The 20,882-nt window shown below is 36.6% G+C and overlaps 1 protein-coding gene across 3 annotated transcripts in view; it reads left to right on the top strand.

The window, feature by feature from the left end:
- The window catches only part of HELZ (helicase with zinc finger), a 129,279-nt gene that overhangs the window by 29,992 nt on the left and 78,405 nt on the right, over positions 1-20,882 (top strand). For all 3 annotated transcript variants that reach the window (XM_090291094.1, XM_090291096.1, XM_090291095.1), the window contains exons 6-13: positions 4,170-4,294; positions 6,369-6,425; positions 8,506-8,557; positions 9,955-10,030; positions 12,034-12,232; positions 12,693-12,800; positions 13,496-13,793; positions 19,986-20,253. In XM_090291094.1, the coding sequence (XP_090147220.1) occupies positions 4,170-4,294; positions 6,369-6,425; positions 8,506-8,557; positions 9,955-10,030; positions 12,034-12,232; positions 12,693-12,800; positions 13,496-13,793; positions 19,986-20,253 (1,183 nt within the window). The remainder of the gene's footprint in view (positions 1-4,169; positions 4,295-6,368; positions 6,426-8,505; positions 8,558-9,954; positions 10,031-12,033; positions 12,233-12,692; positions 12,801-13,495; positions 13,794-19,985; positions 20,254-20,882) is intronic.

Raw genomic sequence — 20,882 nt, forward strand, 5'->3', positions numbered from 1 at the left:
ACTCAACTGCAGGAGTCTCATCCTGGGTGCATGATTATCTGTTCTAGACATTTTCTCATTTATTCAGGGTGTCAGCTCTAGTCATGACTGACATTTAAAAATGTATTTCATGTTGTTTCCAATTCATGGAATAAATATTTGTTAGCGTCAATGTTATAATGATTGAAATTACTTTTATATAAAAGGAGAGGATTTAAAGTGAATGGTAGCTTGCTTTATAAAATCTCAGTAAATATGGTACCAAAGGGGAACTGAAGTTAAGATTATTGTGAGCACCTAAAATCGCAGCTCAGTCTTTCAAGGCAAAGAAAATAGTCATAAGAGTAACAAAAGGTCAGAGTTTTTCTCAGTAAGCCAATTATTGGGGGGGGGGGAGAGAAAGGAAGCCAGTTCACCATGGAAACAATGAAGCACGGGGGCGCCCTAGCAGAGGGTTTGAAAGAAATCTTGCTTTTTCCACCACCAGGATTTCCTTCGAGTGCTTACAGCAGAAATGGGAAGATATTGACTGTCACGTGGGAATGATGGCGGTGGAAGAGTTTTAAGATAAAAAATACAGTTAAATTGATTTTGTTTTAAATAGAAAAACAAAATTAACTTCTTAATCCAGTTATTGAACAGTTAGCGGAGGTGAACTTTGCTGTAATTTTATAACAAATGCGTCTCGGAAATTAGGATTCTTTATAAAGAGGAGCTTGGCTCTGCAAACAGCAGATTCTCTCTCATGCACATATAGTGTCCAGCAGACAACTTTTGCAAATATCATTGTAATAATGCCATAAGTAAAAAATTTATTCAAGCATGCAGATGATAAAATAAAAACTTTTATGATGTTCTGGGAACCAGGTTTCAGGTTTTTTCTTTTTCTTTTTTAATATGCTTTATTCAGGTTTGTTTTTATGCATAGCTGTGTTGTCAGCTTTTTACTGTGTATAATTATTTTATATTTGTATGGTAAGGAGGAAGTTGAGGGACATTGAATTAGTTCTAAAATTTAAGCTGGAACACTGAAAATATTCCGGGAGAAATAACCTGTGTTTCTGAAGTATGAAAATACTGAAAAGGAAGAAATACAAGCCTCTTTACAGTGAACTGTAGTTGAAGGAAAGAGGACTTCCAAAAATATGCAGTAAGAGCTTAACTTTATTTTAATTTTTTTGGAAGATTTTATTTATTTATTTTCAGAGAGAGAGGAAGAGAGGGAGAAAGAGAGGGAGAGAAACATAATTGTGTGGTTGCCTCTCATTCGCCCCCAACTGGGGACCTGGCCCACAGCCCAGGCATGTGCCCTGACTGGGAATTGAACCAGCGACCCTTTGCTTTGCAGGCAGGCACGTAATCCATTGAGCCACACCAGCCAGGGCAAGAGCTTAACTTTAAAGCTCATTGCAAACCCAAGGAGATCATGAAGATTTTTGTGACCTGATTAAGAACTGAATATTGAAAGGAGCAAAGTGGCAAGGATTAAAAAAAAGAAGCAGCGTGTTAAGAGTATTTAAAGCTGAAATATTCAGAAGGGTCTAGGTATAGATAACGTTGAATAGTGTTAGGCTTTTCGTTTTCCAAAGCATTTTGTAAAAGAAACATTTTATCGATAAAGGACCTTGGTAGGAAGGGCTTAATATGCCACAGCAGCTGCAGCCCACATGTCCAGAAGTGTTTGTTTATTACAACTGGAAGAAAAGCCGGGGTGAGGGGAAAGTGTCCATGCAGAGGTGAATGTGGGAGGAAAACCCTGGTTTGGCCAAGTGTACACTGGTGAGAGATTTGCCACAGTGTTCTTACTCTGGTTTATCTTTTCCTTCTTCATACTTACAAGAAATGGACATTTTAATCTCTGGTTAATATGTGGATTTAGGCCTTCCACTGTTTGGAGTCTGCTTATATATTACTCCTCCCCCTCTGAAATATATTTTTGGAAAATAAGATTATGGCCAAAAATTAAATGGCTGATATTTAGGAAGGGAACTTATTTATAAATTATAAATTTATGTATTCATAAAAGTAACCTATTTTCATTTTTTGATTCTGTTCTTGAAATGTTGGTTCAGAGAGTGTAATTATAGCCAAGTGGTGAATAATTGCACTTTATTGATGACTCCAGGATTTAGTTTTTATGGTCATTAAAATTTTTCTTTTGAAAATTTTGGGAAAAATACCTTGATTAGGCTATAAAAGAATTTAGAAATAAATAAGGACTTGATAAAAGAAATAACCTAATATGGTCATATTATTGAAAAAATATAGAATAATATTCAATATTTACTGCTTCAAGCTTGATTTAAATCACCTTTCTTATTGCAGGTAGTTCTTTACAAGCAAGAGGAACTACATTTTTAGTTGTTAATCTGTTTTTGGTAGCAAGGGGCTCTCAACCACTAACAGGCTGTTTTTTTTCAAACAGTTGAATGAATATTACTCAGTTTCTGGTCCAAAGCATTCCAAATGAGCATATTTCAAGTGTTAGAAAATATTACAAAAACTTGAGAAGGATAGGGGGTAGAGACCTGCATGCAGCAACTCGGCTGAGCTGTTAAGATTTCTGCCTTCATCATTCCCAGTGACCAGGAAGGAGCAATTCAGTTTGGGGGCAGGTGTGTGCTCACAGCAGAATTTCACTGACAGTTGGTGGGAACACTAGAATTTATTTGCAGGGAATTGTAGCTTGCTTATAATTGCTCAGGATTAGATTATATTTTTCATGTCATCTCTTTTGGCAAGTTCAATTATTTTAGCTGAGGCAAGTTTAATACACTAGGCCATACTTTGTCTTCTTCCAGCTTGTTCGAGAAATTAGAGGTAATAAGAGACCATATTGGCAGCGTTGCAATTTAATTTTGTTATATGATGCAACAACAGGAGAGGTTTTTTATCTGTAACTGTTGACTATTTCTTTGCTGCCATAGCTCTTCATGTGGAATCCTCCAAGACATAAACTGAATTGTGTTCAATATTTAAAGGCACCAGTTGAAAGAAATTATGTCCGTATTGCTTCTTGTCTAAAAAATGAGAGAGAAGAGGGAAACATGATTTTGACAAGTATTGCAACATTCAAACATCAGTATAATGGGAGAAGTTTTGCAAAATAATACTCAGCAAATTCCTTGTACAAAACCAAAGATCTATGAAAGGCGTTTGTGAAATGTGATATGGCTTAATACTCTTTAAACATGACATAATCACCCAAGGTTGAACTATTCCTAGATTTCTTTGTTTTCTCTGAAACATTCTTTAGCCCTTAACAACTGTAGTGCCTTAATATCCCAATTACCAAGAAGGAGCTAAGATAAGATAGTTGAACCATTAGCAGTTGCTGTGAGAAATTGTATCAAATGACTCGGCATCCAGATGAGTATATTCTGTGTTGTTAGAAGTTAAATCTGTCGACACTTGGAAACAATTGGGTAGTATTTTCTTTCCTTTTTATCTTTCAAGGTTTCATTTATTTTTTAGAGGGAAGGGGAGGGAGGGAGAAGGGGAGAGAAACATAGAAGTGCAAGAGAAACATCGATCAAACATTGATCGCCTCTTGCATGCCCCAGTCCGGGGATTGGGCCGCAACCCAGGTGTGTGCCCTGACTGGGAATTGAACCTGTGACCCTTAGTTCCTGGAATGATGCCCAACCAACTGAGCCATACTGGCTAGGGCTGGGTAGTATTTTCAGTGGCTGTTTGGCAATTGGGTTCTTAGTTAATCTTTGTGGTTTTGCTAAAGGCTAATTCTTTTTCGCTTATGAATATTAAATATTGAGATTCACACTTTCTATTCTTACACATTTTCATGACGCTGGGTCCATAGGGTCACTGTCAAAAGTGTGAGAACTATTCATTGAATGTATATGCAGTTTAAAACCAATCTTTGTACCCAGAAATCATAAGTTTGAGAGCTTTAAGATTAATTCTTTCTGTGATTTTAGTGGGGTCCTACTGGCTCTAGGCAGTAGTGGGTTAGATGTGTGGATTGTTCTATATTTTGTTTTGTTTTTTTCTCCTTGTCTTTACGCATGTTTGGACAGAACTGAAACACCACCGCTTTCCCTTAGTACTTGATTTCTGCTCTTTTAGCCTGTGTATAAGAAGTCATGCTTGTAGTCGTGTGCCAGTATTAAAATCGAGAAAAATGTGCATTAACCGTCGCATGACTAACGGTGGCTGTTCCTCTGTGACAGTGCTCGGAGAAGGCCTGGCCAAGGGAGAGGGTGCCTTTCAGGCCGTGCTGTGCTGCATGCAGCTGAAAGGAAAGCTCCAGCTCGTGTCCAACATTCTTGCCAAGTCGCTGACAGGAGAGTCCCTGGTAGGTTGACGAGCTCTCATTTTATTTTTGTAGTGCTTTTTAAAAATTAAATTTGGGGGGATGATAATGGTTAATACAATTATATAGGTTTCAACTGTGTGATTCTGTGATACGTCATCTGTGTATTGCATGTGTGTTGCCACCCAAGGTCAGATCTCTTTCTGTCGCCATATATTTGACCCCTTTTATCCTTTACATGGATGTGCAAGGATACATCGATCGGTTCCCTCTTGCACACCCCCAGCTGGGGACCTGGCCCACAACCCAGGCATGTGCCCTGACTGGGAACCTAACCTGCGACCTCTTGGTTATTAGCAGGCTGGAGCTCAATCCACTGAGCAACACCAGCCAGGGCTGTGTCTATGAGTTTTTGTTTGATTGTCTTTTTTGTTCATTTGTTGCCTTCAGTTTTATATTCCACATATGAGTGAAATCATATGGTGATGAATTCTAATTTTGAGTGTCTGAAAACAGATTCACTTATTTGACTCCTTAGGAATATTGTGGAAAAAAACAATTAATGTGCCTTTTTCCTCTTATTTTCTCCTTCCAGAAATGAAAGTTCATTAGTATCTTGAGATACTCTTTTTATTTTCAACAACTGATGTTTAATCAGCGGATTCTTGTAGTTTGTGATTTTATATACACATATAAAAGAATTGCAGGGATGCCTGGCCCGGGCGGGTCAGTTGGTTGGAGTGTCATCCCATACATCAAAAGGCCGTGTGTTCGAATCCGGCTCAGGGCACATACCTAGGCTGCGGGTTCACTCGCCAGTTAGAGTGCGCCCAGGAGGCAGCCAGTCCGTGTTTCTCACGGCGCTGTCTCTCTCTCCCTCCCCTTCTTCTTTCTCTAAAAGTAATAAAAAAACATATCCTTGAGTGAGGATTTAAGAAAAAGGATTGCAAGTACTTTTTAGAACTTTGAAAGTATAGGATAGCTAAATAATTTTCCTTTTTAAAAACAGTTCATTTTTAATTGTTTTTCCACTACCATTGATCCCCTTTATACCCTCTCCCCCCTCGACCCACTCCTAAATAATTTTCTTTAAAGATATAATTTAACAGAACTTGGAAATATTTTTGGTTCTGCTTATGTTTTAAATTAATTAATTAATTGATTTGGCACCGTTATAAATACCCCACATTTCCTCCTCCGTGCCCCACCCCCAGGCCTGTGTTTTAAATATGTTTTGAAATTCTCCTGTGGCTATATGATCGTAGAGGGTACTTAAATTCAGCCATTTATTTAATAAACTGCATTTATTTAACCTAAGTACTAATTACTTTTGTTTTTGAAGATGGTATGTGTATAAGTTGATATTCCTGACCACTCTGATGGAGCTATTTTACTCTCTTCAGACTTTGGGATTAATTCTTTTATGTAGCATTTAATTTTCTAGAGTTTTTGTTTTGAGATAATTGAAAGACTACTTTTTGGAACTTTAGAGTTGGCAATCTATAGAAACTGGAAGACAGGAGATGGTATCATTTTTCTTATCAGTTGGTAACTATTATAAACTTCTGATGTTTTTTAGGAAGCGTAATGAAAAACAATGAGAGCAAGAATATAAATGTATACTTTGCTATACAGCATGAATTCTCTATTTTATTCCCTTATTCTTTTGAATTGATATAAATTGTGAAAATCTGGTGCAGAGTTGTGCTTTCAATGCAAATAAATATATTTGGTTAAAAAAAGGAATTAGGATAGTACGTGGTGTACTGCTGAGCATAATGTAATGACCCATCTCAGAGGGTAATTTAGTTATTTTCTAAGGAATTATTGGGTAGTGAATTGTTTAATTGGTTTAACAATGTTTTTTTATTTCACCATCTTTTGGAAGGTGAACACAGTGTTTTATTGCATACTGTATATTTTGTCCTGTTAAATTAACCTTTTTAACTTTCCTTATAGATGGTTAGCTTTATTATCACCATTAGTATAGTGGGGGTGGGAGATGGAGGTAGCACTGTTTTCTTTACAGATAAATCTTAGAAACAGCTGAGGAGTTGTCCCATAGTAAAGAACTAATATACTAATTGTTGTTTTTCTTTTTCATTTACCCTTTCAGAATGGGATGGTAACAAAAGATTTAACAAGACTAAAAACACTTCTCACAGAAACAGAGGTAAGACTATTTCAATGGATCTCTTTGGAAAGAGTTTAACTCAGTCTTGCTAGTAAGTGTTCTGCATTAACCTTTGGAAAACCCCTGGGCCTCAGCTGAGAGCAAGGCTTACTGTGGAGGTGGGGGTCACTGCAGACGCTGGTGCCGGAAACTCAACACATGTTTCCCCTTTCAACAGTTGCAAGTGCTTTAGCCTTCACTTTATGACCAGACATTTTATTCCCATCTTTATTGCATAGTTGGTAAATTCATTTTGATAAGTTTTTTAGAAGGGATACTTTAAATTTATACTTAAAGTTGAGTTTTAGCGTTTCTGTTCATACGTTCTGTGTGGATGGAGTCATTTCTAAGGGCTGGTGTGGGAGGGTGGCACTTGGAGCTTGCTTGTCCAATTAAAGAGATCTTTTAATGCATCTGTTTTTTGTAAGCATAGAATCCTTGTAATGTGAACAATTAAAACTGATTTGTTAGGTTCCATTGTCTTATCTGTAGTCCTCATTTTACAAAAAAAATGGGTTGTCTTTAAAAACTTATTAGTAAGTAGTTTGAGACTAAGAAGGCTTTTTCCAGTAGTTATTATAGTGATTTAGTTCCAGCCCAGCCTAGACAGTCCAATTTAATCAACAATAAATGAATTATAGTGATATTATCGTGTTAGTTATACCCAATTAGAGTTTATGATATTCTTTCTGTGGTACAAGACGTTTCAAATTTCACCTTGGGATACCATTTCCTCCTTCTGATGCAGCTCAGCATTTACGGTGCGCCTGCGCTGCTCAGGGTTCTGTGGGTTTTGGAAAGCGGAGATATTCATGGAAAATAATCCGGTGGGCCGGTCCGAGGCGCACGTTGCTAGTGTACCCAAGGGCAGCCTGTGGTTAGTAAGTGCTGTCATGGGAGTGCAGGCAGGGAACGGAGAGGCTGACACTTTGCAGGGAAACCAGGGAGGCAGGTGTCTGGGGACCGAGGTTAAAAGAGGGGGTGACTAAGTGAAGAGCAGAGGTGACTTGGTACAGGTGGCAGTCGGCTGATGCAAGGACAGATGAGACAGGTAGTAATGAGGGCCTCACCTAGGACAGTGGCAGTGGGAGTAGGGAGTGTAAGAGACATTCGCCACCTGGCTGGGCAGGATTTGGCGACTACTCAGAGCAGGGCAGAGGAGAAAGAGTTCAAGATGGTTTTTATAATTTCACTCTTGTTCTCTTTGGGGAAGATGAGTCTATTAATCTGAGATAAGGGGCAGTGAAAGAGGGTATTTGTGGTAAAGTTGATGAGTTTTGTTTTGGACAGACTGTGTTCGAAGTGCATCCAGCCATTCACGCTTCATTTACTGAGTACCCAGCATGTGCCAGACCCTCTGAGGGGCGGGAATGTAAAGCGACAGTTGCAGGCTGTTGACAGCGGATCATCTGTCAGTGGCTGACAGCGGTCCAGCATGTAAAATGCTGTAGAATAGTTAATAGGAGGTGCTATGGCTGGCCCTCAGTTGGAATTGTGCGTGTGGAGTTCAGGGGAAAGTTAGGGCCGAAGGGATAGATTGGGGATTTCTCTGCACCAAGGGGGTCAAGGAAACCAGGGCGTGAGAGTAAGTGGGTCCCTGCCCCCCGTCTCCATTGTGGGAGGAGGGCTCACCCCAGAGCCAGTGGGACTTGGCAGGATGTGCTCCCAGGCCCCCAAGTGGTGGTGCTTCACTCGATGCAGGAGAACAGGTACCTCGCCAGCTGATTGATTATCCTCTGGGTGTTAGGGAGAGGAGAGCGGAGTGAGTAAGTCATGGCGGAGCTACGCCCTGGGGCTCAGGGCTGGGGACTGAGACATCTCTTCTCTTTCTACCAGGTGATTTTTATGTAGGTAATCTCTATCAGTCTTCTTACCGAGGGTCAGACAAGCACTTCTTTTCTGTGTTTAAATATAGTTTAACATAGAGCAAAGAGCAAAAGATATTTGAAATATTAATGTTAAAATTTTCTAAGTATTCAAACTCAAGCTTTAAAAAAAATACCAAAAATGTCCAAGTTTGATTCCCCATTCAACTGAATGTTTCTTATTATAAAAATATCTTTCATTTGAAAAATTGCAGACAGCAACTAGTAACGTCCTCTCTGGATATCACATAGAAGACTTAGAAGAGGGTAAGTACCAAACTCTGTAACTTCTAGTAGCTGTGATTCTGGGTATTGCTTTTTATTGATTATTGGGAGAAAATTTACTGAGTTACTGTATGTGTAAGTGGAGGTGAAGGAGAGGATATAAAAATACAAATATTTAACTTTAAAAACAGGTGTGGATGAAGGCAGTTTTTCCCCACTGGCCCCCTTTTTAGAATAACGGAGTAACGGCAGCAGGAGGTGACTCCAGAGGTCATCTGGTCCATCTTCTTGCCCCATGTAGTTCTAAATGTAAAAGTCATTCTTAGCAATCCTTAGAGGGTGGGAGAGCTTTTCTCTTCTCTCTCTATCCCAGGCTCGAACACTGACTACTTTTTGAAAGTTCTGATCCGTAAACTGAGCCGTTTCTGCCAGCCTTACAGCCTCCTTGCTAGAGGAAAGGGAAGAGAGACCGCCATTCACCGAATGCGTCCTAGGTGCCATGTACGGCTGTCCTGGGTGTTACAGAAATGTCACTGGCTTCTTGGGCGCCCCTCTCCATCCTTTTGCGAGGTGGTAACACTGACATTTATTAAGGTTCAGGGATCCCCAGTCACACAACTAGTAAGGGATGAGATACGGCTTCAAATTCAGCCTGGCTGGTCATCTGTATTTTTTGGTGGGGGCAGGGAGGCACAATGGCTTGTGAGGGAACAGAAAGTGGCTCTAAGGTTCTTGAACACTTGCCGCTGCTCAGCCTCTGTGACTCTATCTACCTTTCTCTCTTAGGCCTTATTTTCCCTGGCTTATTTGGAATCTTTTATCTAAATGAATCAAAACTCATTGTATTCAGAAGTAAACAAATGTTATTTTTTAGCTCCTACCTCAGAATTCAACTTTTTGAATTTTATTTCAATTATAAAGAAGGATTACTTGATACAATGGCATGTGTTGGGCAAATTCTAAGGAACCTGGGTGGTATTGTGAGGCTTCTTCTCACTCAATATGCAGTATTGGAATTTGTTCTACAGAATTTCTTCCCAGGATACAGAATTTTCTCATTCCTGGGGTATTGCTAATAGAGATACATCTCATACTTAAGAAATGACAAGCATGCCAACACCCCCTCCCCCACCTGCTCCTTTCATTGTTCGGAAAGAGACTGTACTGGACATATGCCCACCGCCGGATGCTAGGATAGAGTCAGGGTCATAGATTTGATTTAGCGGCTTGGTAACTGCAGTGATTTTTAAGTTTCATATGGTTGATTTAACTCACTTGATTGGTCGATTAATTTTTTTGATAGGGGCACGTATATCATGTTCTTTTTTACATCATCTAGGATGATGTGTGTGGAGGGTTTATAGAATTTCTTACACATTAAAATATCAGAATTATTAGCAAGCCTTAAATGATAAGACTATATCCTGATTACTCTCTAGGATCTTGTAATGGTTGGCATTTCCGCCCACCACCTAGGGGAATCACAAGCAGCGAGGAATATACTTTGTGTAAAAGGTAATGTGAAATTTTTTTTAAACCCATGACATGTCTTTATTCAAAGGATAGCTAATTTTCCTTCACCTTTTTAAAGAAGAGAATATGTGAAGGAAGAAGTATAATGACTGAGTAAAATGGTTTATTTTCAATTTGAAACGGAAGCCATAAAAAAAAGGTCATTATCATTAAATAATAAAAGTCAAAGCCATATTGATGAGCTTTCTTTTAATTTCAAAACAGTGATATAAATGGAGATTGTTAAGACTTGGTTTAGAAGTCTCTTATAATGCCAGTTGGATTAATGTGACAAATTTAATTGCTGGTCTCCTGCTCATGTGAAATTTATCTAATTTATGGTAATTGAGATTACTTTATATAAACTGAAGAAGAAAATAAAATAGATGAAAAAATGTTAAATTATTTTAATAACTTATAAAAAAATCTATGTAATTCTTATGAGTAATTTGTATTTGAAGGGCTAACCTTTCAGAACTTAATAATATGTATTAAGGTGGAAATAATTATTAGTCACATTTAGAACAGTGAACTCTTAAGTTCTTATAAGAGCTAGTAACTAGTAGGATTTTAGATATAAAATTTCATTACTCTAGATTGCTTTTGATAATGAAGGAAATATGATATGTAGTTTTCATGATTGAATAGCTAAAACACCAGATTTGACTTTATAGTAGAAATAAACTAAGTAGTGAATTCTGAAAATCCTAGAAGCATCCTGTTGTAGGAGAGGTAGACCATAATCTGGTTATGCAAAGGAAATATAAGAAAATTTATATGAGAATATCCAAACTTTGATTTTTAGGGGAATAATTTAAAACAAAACACAGAAAGACAAAGAAATATTTGACTCATTAAGACATACTTAAGAGAAACACGAATGACTGTAAACATATTTTATGAAACATACGAGAACTTAATAAGTCATATAATTAAAGCTCAAGTGCTTTGTCTTTCATCAAGAAGAACTTCATATACACACGTTTTCAAACAGGCTGAGCATTTGTTGCTTTAAATTGTGCTCTGGTTCATTTTGTATTTCTCACTATCCATATTTTACCAGTTGAAAAGCTACCTATGATGTATCCATCTAAAATCGTTCATCTCCATTTTGCTAGTTATAGTTTAATTTTCATTTTTAAATCATAAGATGCTTTTATTATTTTATGCTTCAATTGTTTAAAAGTTGGCTGGACCTATAATTTTGCAGAGTACTTAAAACTTAAAAAACGAAATGATCAGTCTTGCATTTGTATCTGTTTTGACTACTGAATTGTCAGTTGAATTTTCTGAGTTGTAAACACTGAGAGAGCATTAACTCTGTAACCTTTAAAATGAACAGTTTTGAATTTACCTATTGAATAATTAAATCTGTTGCATTGTGATCGTAATATAAAACTTCTGTTCTTAATTTATTTAAAGCTTAAGAAAGTTAAGACAGTTTAATATTTTCAGTGAAATATAGGTAATAGTAATATAAAAAAGAGTATAAGTGAAAATTAGAAGCCTTAAAAATGATAATTTAATAATTACTAAAGTTTGATTGGCATGAACTTCTTTGTGGAACATGTTCTTTAGGTCGTATCATTTTGGGAAGTAGGGCATCCCTGTGTTTGATGGCCTGCTCCACTTGATGTCAGTGTTGCTGCAGAAAATTCTGCTCTAGGAGGAATCGTCTGATAGAGTTGTTATATCACGAAGGATGCTACCTTTTTAGTGGTGGCTTTTGAGTGGGGTGGGTGGCTATGATTATGTTCTGCCTTAGCACTTCCTTATTCCAAAGAAGAAGGTCAGTGAACATGGGAAGTTGCTGTTTTGATGAAATGTTATCAATGTTCTTTAAATCTCTTCTTCCTCCTCTGTGCAAGACAATGTGATAAATATGGCCTTTCAGGAGATTAAGTTTTGTTTTTGTTATTGAAGAGTTGGAGGGCAAATGCTGAAAGTTTATCTTTTAAATGGTCTAACAAAGTATATGATAAAACAGTCTTTCCTATTCTACTTAGATTTTTAGAGCAAGGAATCTGTAGGTATGGTGCCCAGTGTACTTCAGCACATTCCCAGGAAGAACTAGCAGAATGGCAGAAAAGATATGCTTCACGGTTGATAAAATTGAAACAGCAAAATGAGAATAAACAGTTCTCAGGCAGTTACATGGAAACCTTGATAGAAAAGTGGATGAATTCATTATCTCCTGAGAAAGTGGTGAGGAAAATAAACTGCATTTTTTGTTTGTTTTGAATAATGACCTTGTTTGAGTCTTGACTTTATTTTGTGCTGTATTTTGGTTTATTTCATTATTCTCTATATAAAGAACTTGATTCTTGATATAAAGTGTTTTTAGTACTGTACTCGAAAGTAGAGCTATTTGCTAAATAAAGAGTAGAACTAAGCCATTTGTTTGGAGATTTGCAGGTATTATATTAATTTATTTTCATTCAGGGAGTTTTTACTGTTATTTTTTGTTGTTTAGTGTCTTAATGTCTCTTATTTTACCTGTTACTATATTATGTTCTTATACAAAGAACTGAAAATGAATGTATAAGATACCTTGCTTTGTAAACAGTTCCATCCCATCTTACTGCTGACACTTATTTAGTATGCCAGGAGTTCTGTATGTGCTTTTAGGAATGAAAACGTAACCTCAGTTGCTCTCCATTTTCAGCTTAGTGAGTGTATAGAAGGAGTAAAGGTAGAGCATCATCCTGCTCTGACGGTTACTGTCAACACCAAAAAGTCTCACCAGACGTGGACCTTTGCTCTCACCTGTAAGGTATGAATTTTGTGTTGCTTAAAGAATGTGAATTTTCCCCCCATTTTCTTAAAGCTTTTTAGGACCTTTAAATCTGTGTTAAAAGAGCATCGAGAATGTTTTAATCGTAAGTACATTTTAATGTAGGTTTTATATTGTGCTGAAGTATATTTCTGTATTTTGATCGTTAAAGGTACAATTTTTAAGGTTTTGAGATAAAAGTTTTTGTAGCTGTTTAGATGCTTGTTTGTTTGTTTGTTTGTTTATTTGGTAAAGAAGTCTTTGACTTATTGTCTTCCAAATTCGAAACATAGGATGGGGTTCATGGCTTCTGATTAACTATTTAAAAATGGAACTGTTTAATCTGGCAGTTCTGAGATTTTTAAACCGTGACAACTTGCTTTTGTATTTGATTTAACGAAATCATGAATTCTGTAACAATGGGGCTTTAATATGAGACCTTTGGCAGTACTTTGCACCATGAGTTATAATACTCAGTTTAAGAATGACGCAAAGTAAAAATTTCTGTGAATAGATACAGTGGAAAACTTTTGTGTACTTTTTCGGTGGTGTTCCTTCCACCATACCGTCTGCATCTTGTGATGAAAAATCCGAGAACTTTAGCACCGTTACGGAAGTATTTTCATTGAAGAGCCCAGTTACAATTGGATTTTTCACCCCCTTGTACTCAATGAATTATTTTAACTTCCTTGTAGCCTGCAAGAATGCTGTATCGTGTAGCATTGCTTTATGATGCTCATCGTCCTCATTTTAGTATCGTTGCAATATCTGCCGGAGATAGTGCGACCCAGGTGTCACAAGAAGTCCCAGAAAACTGTCAAGAATGGATAGGAGGAAAGATGGCCCAAAATGGATTAGATCATCACGTGTATAAAGTCGGGATAGCATTTAACACAGAGATATTTGGAACTTTTCGCCAAACCATAGTTTTCGACTTTGGATTGGAACCAGTACTCATGCAAAGAGTAATGATTGATGCAGCTTCTACAGAAGGTAATATTTAGACTTTTCCCCCCTGATATGGTGTATTAAAAGGCACTGTCATAGCAACGTTGAAAGATATGTATTGGGCCCTATATGTTCCGTGGATAGGGAAGGAATAATAAGGAAAAAAAAAATCCCAATTAATTGACTCATTTACTATATAATAGGATTAGAATGGTTCACTTTATGCCCTTTCTCTTCATACAGTCATCAGGCAAAGCTCACTTATTCCCCAGACTTGTCTGAGTAGATGGTCAGGTCTGTTTTGTTTTACCAACTAACTTCATTTTTAAAGTAAGGTGATTTTAGCACAGTAAAAACTTTTAATATTAGTTTGGGTAGCGTAGCATTTTTAATGGTAATTGTGAGCACCTTGCAATGTCTGTCTGTTTCCACGCCTGCCTGACTGTCCGATTAACTTGGATGATATTAGTGCATTATCTCTGAACGAAAAGTCCTAAATATAAGCTTTCATAAGTTGGTTTTGTCCGTTCGCTAGTGTAAAGGAGACCCAGGCACCTTTAATAGAATCTGCTCTGTGTCCCTGAGAAGAAGTCCCTGGTTTCACGTGTAAGCACCCGTAGAAGATGATGGATTTCCTTGTATGTTGTTGTATTGCTGCTTATACCTAAGTTTTATGCCAAGATCCAAAAGGACAAGGAAAGGCCATGTTAGCCTACATTTCTTTGGCTTCTGGTTAGATTGATAGGTCCTTTATTTTATTTAATGAACATTAAGTATTTAACAAACAGTTCATATAGTAGAGCTGTATGAAACTTGCTTTTGGATTGACTATAATTCACCCTATTGGAGAAGATGTTTTTTCCTTTGTACCACACTGTCCCATTCATAAAAAGTAAAAGTTGTTTTTTTTCATGAGCAAATGCTAGGATTTAAGTTTTTGGACATAGTAAACAGGTGGAACTGGTTCTGTTTCCTTCCTTACGTGAGCTGCTGGTTAGGTTAAAGCAACATTTGTGTCCAAATTGAACAGCTAGGCATTATCTTCTTGTATATATGCTAATATTATTCTCCAGACTTCGTTTACCCTTATTTCTCACTTAGATTTCTTTTATTTTTTTATTCTGTTGTTTTTTGTTTTTGTCGTCTTAGTATTCTTTGAAATCAAAATGATATTTTCTGTAGCCAAGTAGAAATGATAGTGGACAAAATGAAAATATTTGGTTTCTATTTACCAATATCATTTTTTTCTGTAAAGGGCCAGATAGTAAATACTTTGTGTTGCAGGGCGGATGGTTTCTGTCACAATTACCCAGCTCTGTGTTGTCGCGGCAGAGCGGCCATAGACAATATGTAAGGGAACAGGCATGGCTGTGACCCAGTAAAACTATTTCACCCACAGCGGCGGGCCGGCTTTGTCTGGCATGCCGTGGTTTGCCTACTCCTGTCCTAGTAAGTGGCTTGTAGAGACTAACACTGGAGACAACTAGATAGCAGCCTTTTTTAGTCATAAGGAGATTTACATCGTAAAGAGAGACCAGCATGCGTCCCCTCCTCAGACAGAACTCTGGAAAGATGCTTTGGCTTACACGTGGGTTGCGTTTTAAAAATTTGCTTTTAGCTGGATGGATGGATTGTAACTCATGACTCATTTCTCATAGAAGTAATTTGTGTTGTCAAGAATCTGTACTAGTTGATAAAAGCCTATTTAATAATATAAAGTGTTAAATGTGTGCAATAAAAAGGGGAAATGATACTATTAAAATAGATGATAGTGAGAGAACTCAGTGATGAAGAAGATTTCAGGGCACCCTCATGGACTTGAGAGGTGGATGGCACTTGGGCTCCTTCTCAGATATGTTCTACTTTTCTAGTTGGAGAAAAAAGAGCAGTGGACAGACTTCAGAGTCAAGTAGAACTGGATTTGCATCCTGATTTTCTCCTTACTTACCAGTGTGACCCTGGGCAGAGTACTTACATCTCTGAGCTTCATGTGGAAACATCTGTAAATGTGGCTAGTAATATGCGTCTTAGAGCATTGTTGTGAGAACTGGAAATAAGCCTTGCATAATAGCTGGCACTTAGCAGGTATAAGGTAAATTGTAGCTATTATTTTTATCATTAGCCATGATTAGGATAATTTCTGGCTTACAAACAGAATGAAGAAAGTAGGAAGAGAGGAGGAGGATTAAAAAGACAAAAAAGGCCTGAGACTAGTGCTAGCAGAGGGACTAAAAAGCGGACATGAAGAATCAAGTCATGAAGGCCACAGCACCTACAGAGGTCGGCCAGAGAATGCAGTATAGGGAGTGGAAGAGAGGTCGTCCAGAATGACTGATACTTGGGGAGTGGTAGCTAGAAGAAATAAACAGTCTCATTCCTGATGTTTCTAATCTATCAGTTTGAAAAAATAAATTTTATATTTCCTTCCGATATGGTAGAGGGAATTAGTACAGATGAGGATAGCCTCCCATTTGGAACCAATACTAGACCATCCTCCTTTTTTATAATACTATGTCTTCTATTAAGTGACCTCTTTGCAGTTTGATATATTTGCCTGTTTTCTTTTAAACAAGGTTTTACTTTTATGTAGTTACATTATGGAGAATAATTTTTAAAAGTTAAGCATTTTCTTGAAATAATTTGGATACATTAAAAGTTTCACATAATGGAATTTATTTTTCAAGGACAGAGGAAAAATAAATATTACAAGATAACAATAGAATGTGCAAAATATATTTTATGACACGGGAGTGAAAAATATATTTTATGATACGAGATTTTAACATTATAAAAGGAAAACCTAAATCTAGGTTAAGGCAAGCTAGATGACATTTGGTTGGTTATTTTGTCATCACTTAAATGAGCTGACCTGTTGTGCTAAATTTTAGTTCTTTGTCAGATATTTTCTACACTTATAAAATTGATGTCATTGAATATCTTGATATTTTTGTTGATTTCTTAAACTTTTTATTGTGTGACTTTATTTGTTTCAGTGCAGCTGCGTACAGAGTCCCAACAGAATTTTGGAGGAATGAAAGTAGGATATAAACACATATTTGCCTCCTGTGTCTATCTTAGTGCTAGTTAGTGTTTTTTGATTATTACAGCACTGTGCTTGTCAGCAAAAAATTGAGGGCAAACGGTGTGTTTATGTGAAATCACAACTTTATAAAACATCCTGAAATAAGAAAGATGTAAAACGTGAGTCTCCCATTTTTATCTTCCCTGGAATGTTGGTGTGGATAACATTCAGAGACGTGAGAGCGCGAGAACTCTGTTAAACTGGTCCCAGTGGAACCGACAGTCTGGCTGCTTCACCTCCAGCCTCAGCCAGGGCATGGTTTCCTCCTCGTTGGCCTGGAATTAGGAGAAGAGTGTTATTCCATGTACAAGTGGGCCAAGTGCACTTGGGAATGGAGGAATTAAATTAGGTCTGGGCTTGATCATGTTTCCATACAGTTTTGGTAACATTATAAATTATATCACAATAGAACTGGGTTTCTACACACACACAAAATGCAGTGATGGTGTGAACCTAGAATTCGAATAGGAAATATCTTTATCACTTCTTCCACCTAATTAAGTTTTTATCCTTAAATTTATGCTGGGAATATATGTTTCTCTTCATAAAGTTATAAATTTGGACCATGGTGGATCTTCTGTTAGCTCAATGTTTTCCAAAACTGTGTTCCACAGAAATTAATAGGTGTTACACATATTAATAACAGGCAAAGTGTTACATGTCCAAACATGTTTTGGAAATGCTGCATGCTTTATTTATCTCTAGAGATTCGCGGTGCACCTCAGTTATTAAAGGCTCAGTGTCTGTCAAACTGATCTGATCATGGAATTTAGTTATATTAGTGCATCACTCCTTGAAACTTAAAATCAAATTACATAGCAGACACTTGTAATTTATTGTTCGTTATTGAACTAAAAAGCCTACTTACTTTTGTTAATTCAAGTTTAAATTGGGAATAAAACCACCACAGCATTTTTTTGTTTTTGCACAAAGCTTTCAAACCTTTTTTGTTTGCAGATCATGAATGAATTTGGCAGTCCTGCAAACTGGGAAACATATATAACTTTAACTTTGTTTTTTTCAATATCTTTTCCTTGTTGGTGTGATTCAGGTTCTAAAAATATTTTTTGGATTAAAGATGTGCCCCTCAAAATAGTGGTAAAAGACATCTACAAAAGAAGGAAGTTGATGAGGTTTCCCCTTGCTTAGAAAACAAGCTGCACTATATAACTTCATACCACAACACTGGGTAATAGAAAATTTGTGGTTGGCCAAATTGATTTGGAATTCTGCTTTGAATATCTGAAAGCTACATATTGAAAATGAATTCTTATATTTAAATTTGGAAATTTGATATTATACATTTCTCTGCTTTGAGTCTAGCAGTGTATATTAACACTAACATTAACATTTAATATGACTTAATAATGATCTCTGTCAAAGTAGTTGATAAATTAAGAACATGTTATGTATACATGAAATACATATTTTGTATATGTGTTATGTACTGTGTTATTAAAGTAAGCTAGAGGAAAGAAAATGTTATTAGGAAAATCATAAGGAAGAGAATATAAATTTATAGTATTTATTGAAAAAAAGTCTGTGTAAGTGGACCTACACCATTCAAACCTTTATTCAGGGTCAACAGTACTTGTTAAGGTATTGCAAAAACAGACCAGACCATTATTGCCTCATTGAGAGTATTTTAAAAAAGTGAATTTTTAATGAGCAGACCATCTTTAGAACTTGATGATTTTTTTAAAGTATATTTTATTGGTTATGTTGTTACAGTAGTCCCAATTTTTTCTTCCCTTTGCTCCCCTCTGCCCAGTACTCCCCTTCCCTCCAGCAATCCCACCCCGCTTTTAGTTCATGCCCGTGGGTCATGCATATAAGTTCTTTGGCTTCACCTTTTCCTATATTAAGAGCTTGATGATTATAGTTATATTTACGTTGCCATTGAGAAATAATAAAACTGGCATGTAATAAAAACGCCTTTTCAAGGAGCAAAGGTTAGAAACTAGGGCAATTATGTTTTTTTCTTTTTATTACATTTTTACATTTAAATCAAGGCCTTTACATTTTAATCTTAAGATATTAGGATAAGCTACTTTCTAATAGTGACAAATTTCTCTTGGTGGATGGCATATGCTTATAGCTTATATTTAACATTTAATGTAGCAAAATCTCTTATTAAGCAAAACACAACTGCACATTATGCTCTCCTTTCAAAGATAGCAAAGGATTGCTTGGCTTTGTACTTTGGATGTTAACTGAACTCTGTTTCAACTTTTTATTATTTTTTCCTTAAATTTTAACTTGAGTTGTGAAATCATCTTTTCCATTATGTTATGTGAAAACTGGATCTTGGCTTGATTAGTCAGTTAAGCAACTTTCTTTTCTTACGGTTAAGTTTCATATTTATAGGTGTGTGTGTGTCCCACCAACAAAAAGTAGTGTGCCCTGCAGAGTGAGGCTCACCCAGGACTCAGAACTTACGTTACGATGTCTTTCACCCTGGGCTGGTATCCTACATTTTTTTCCAGAGATGTCAGACTTGAAAAAGTCATTTATTTTGACATTGTGCCCTACTTACAATATAATTTAACTGAGGCTCTTTTATTTTTTTAAAAAGTGCATTTGAATGGTATATCATACTGCATTTTAATGTGGAATTAGCAATGTTTTCCATGAATATTTTCTAAATGCTTTTTGTTTGTTGTAAGGTGGCTTACACAGTTTCACTCTGCTTTACTATGCAAGAAGAGATCTAACCTTTCACCATTTTCTGCTCCTCTCTTTCTATAATGGGATGGGTGTTGGTAGGAGGAGGAGAAAAATGATTATCACCTGATAGATTCTTGTCTTATGAGGAATTTACTGTATCTTTCTCCTGCAGATCATATTTCTCTTGACTGAGAGTTAAGTTCTAAATGTTAATCTGTATTTTTAAACTGTTAACAATTTCTGGTATGTCATAGCCTGATGTAAAAAAAGATTTTTTTTTTAATGTGGATTCCTATTTATGTTATTTTGTTAAGCTAGACAAGAAATGTTTCTGATGGGGGGACAATATTCTGTCAAATGGGTTTTTATATGTTCTGTTTTTAAGAATTTTAGCGTCAGCATATAAAATTCTACCAAAACGTACAGTGCCTTATTTGAGAATTTTAATGTTGTGTTCTTTTATAAATGTGTTTTTTGTTTCCATCTAGATCTTGAATACCTGATGCATGCAAAACAGCAGCTAATAACGACAGCTAAGCGCTGGGATTCTTCTTCTAAGACTATTATAGATTTTGAACCTAATGAAACTACTGATTTGGAGAAGAGCCTTCTTATCAGATACCAAATTCCTCTCTCTGCTGACCAGCTATTTACCCAGTCCGTTTTAGACAAATCATTGACCAAGACCAACTATCAGTCACGGTTGCATGACCTTCTTTATATTGAGGAGATAGCCCAGTATAAAGAAGTTAGCAAGTAAGTTCCATTAGAAATATATATATATAATCTCCTCTTTGGATGGTATCTTTCATTTTGAAAATGGAGGTCTGCCTCCGTGAAGACAGGTAGTAAAATGGTTGTTATTCAGTAGCTGTATATGAGCTCCTTAAGGCAAGAGCTGTGTCTTGCTCATCTTGGTGACCCTAGTGTTCAGTACCTGTCATTTCCCCAGGGCTCTGCCAGGTGCTGGGAGTATAAACATGTGGTCCCTGCTCTTCAGGAGGGTTTTTGGTCGTGGTAGCCAGAGCAAGCACTCAGTGAATATTTGGTTAATAAATGTACAAAAACTGAAAGAGACCTCATATTTTGAAAATGAGTTTTAAGATTGAAACAGTTTAAATCTTTAGGAAAACTATTTGATATTAATAAAATACCTTTTAGCATTTTATAAACGCTTTAACTTATTTTACATTTTATCCATATCCCACAGGTTACGACCAAGTGTTTAAATCAAAAACTTACTTGAATCGTTATAGGAAAACTAATCTGAGAAATGAAAGTTCAAGAGGAGGAGGATGTTAATGAAATAGTTGTTAGTCTTGGTAGTAGGATTCTGCTTTTTAATAAAATGGAACTAGCCTTAAAAATTAAACAGCAGTTATGAG

Source organism: Furipterus horrens, unplaced genomic scaffold (genome assembly GCF_987537825.1).
Source record: "Furipterus horrens unplaced genomic scaffold, mFurHor1.1.pri manual_scaffold_11, whole genome shotgun sequence".
Taxonomy (NCBI): Eukaryota; Metazoa; Chordata; class Mammalia; order Chiroptera; family Furipteridae; genus Furipterus; species Furipterus horrens.